At 47.7% G+C, this 1,176-nt stretch overlaps 1 protein-coding gene across 1 annotated transcript in view; it reads right to left on the reverse strand.

The window, feature by feature from the left end:
- Positions 1 to 262: 262 nt before the first annotated feature.
- Positions 263 to 1,176, reverse strand: part of SCNM1 (sodium channel modifier 1) — a 10,350-nt gene continuing 9,436 nt past the window's right edge. Inside the window, exon 8 of the mRNA XM_089658960.1 lies at positions 263 to 549. Coding sequence (XP_089515086.1) covers positions 450 to 549 — 100 coding nt within the window. The 3' untranslated portion in view covers positions 263 to 449. The remainder of the gene's footprint in view (positions 550 to 1,176) is intronic.

Consider the following 1,176-nt stretch of genomic DNA (forward strand, 5'->3'; position numbering starts at 1 on the left):
GATCTAACTCTGCAGATATACAACTTTGAGGCTACAGAATAGGGGTGCCTAGGCACAGGATTTTTTTTTTTTTTAGATACTATTAACAATTCATCAAAATTTTCACTTTGATTTTGGGTCCACTTGTGTTTGTGATGCATATGTGTCCGCAATCTGTCAGTGATGAACGGACACACATTCAAATCATTTAACTACACCAATTTCCGGATTGCACGGCGCCCCCTAGCCGGAGGAGCGAAGAACTGCCGGTCAAGTCAAGACATTTATAACTGAAAGTTTATTATTGGTGTTAGTCCCTGGTTGGTTATATACATTGAAGACATTACCAGATACAAAAGCTCCCTCTATAATAGAGAGCCAGCTCTGCTGGGAACTCCCATCTGTATAACAGATATAGAAATCACATGACCTGACAACGTGGAGGTGTCACGGAGGCGGCATTGGAGGTGTCACGGAGGCGGCATTGGTGGCGGCTCTTCCTCATCAGAGTCAAATTCCACATTTTCATCCTTCAGCCACTTCCCGCTGCCATCAGGAATCCAGCCGGCACTGAGGAGAAAAGGAAGTGAAAGTAACTACATGAAAGTAAAATATCAGTATATGGATAAAAGGATATCTCCCGCTAAGAAAAGTGGGCAGGCTGAAAATACTAGGCGCCTGGCTGCCTTTCTGATCTCCTGTCATCAATCCTATTCAGTTCCCTGACCTGGGACAACTACCCAGATTGGGATTTTACTACCTCAGTGCTAACTAAGGACCTCTTAACCACCTCCCGTCCGGCCCATGTATATAAACGGCCAGACGGTGGCAGTGCAGGGTCGGGTGGCCGTTTATAAATGGCCTCCCCGCCCCCAGCTTGTGCGCGCTCCCTGGGAGCGCTCAGCACCGCGATCCGGTGCCCGCTGTGTCCTCCGGATACAGTGAAACGCTGATCATCGTGCGGGACCTCTGTGCGAGGTCCCGATCATATGATCACTGATTGGCCAATCAGTGATCACATGCAGAGTAGTAAGCAATGATGTCATTTCTGACATCATTGCTTACTACGTGTGAAATCTGTGAATGATCACAGAGGTCACATGGTACAGGGCTATTCACAACAGCCTTGTACCATGTGACATGCTGTGACCAATCACAGCTCACACAGGAGTTCTCAATGGCTGCAAGAATGCAGCC

The sequence above is a fragment of the Staurois parvus genome, unplaced genomic scaffold, assembly GCF_062004578.1.
Source record: "Staurois parvus isolate SC_StPar_1 unplaced genomic scaffold, SC_StPar_1.0 ptg001115l, whole genome shotgun sequence".
Taxonomy (NCBI): domain Eukaryota; kingdom Metazoa; phylum Chordata; class Amphibia; order Anura; family Ranidae; genus Staurois; species Staurois parvus.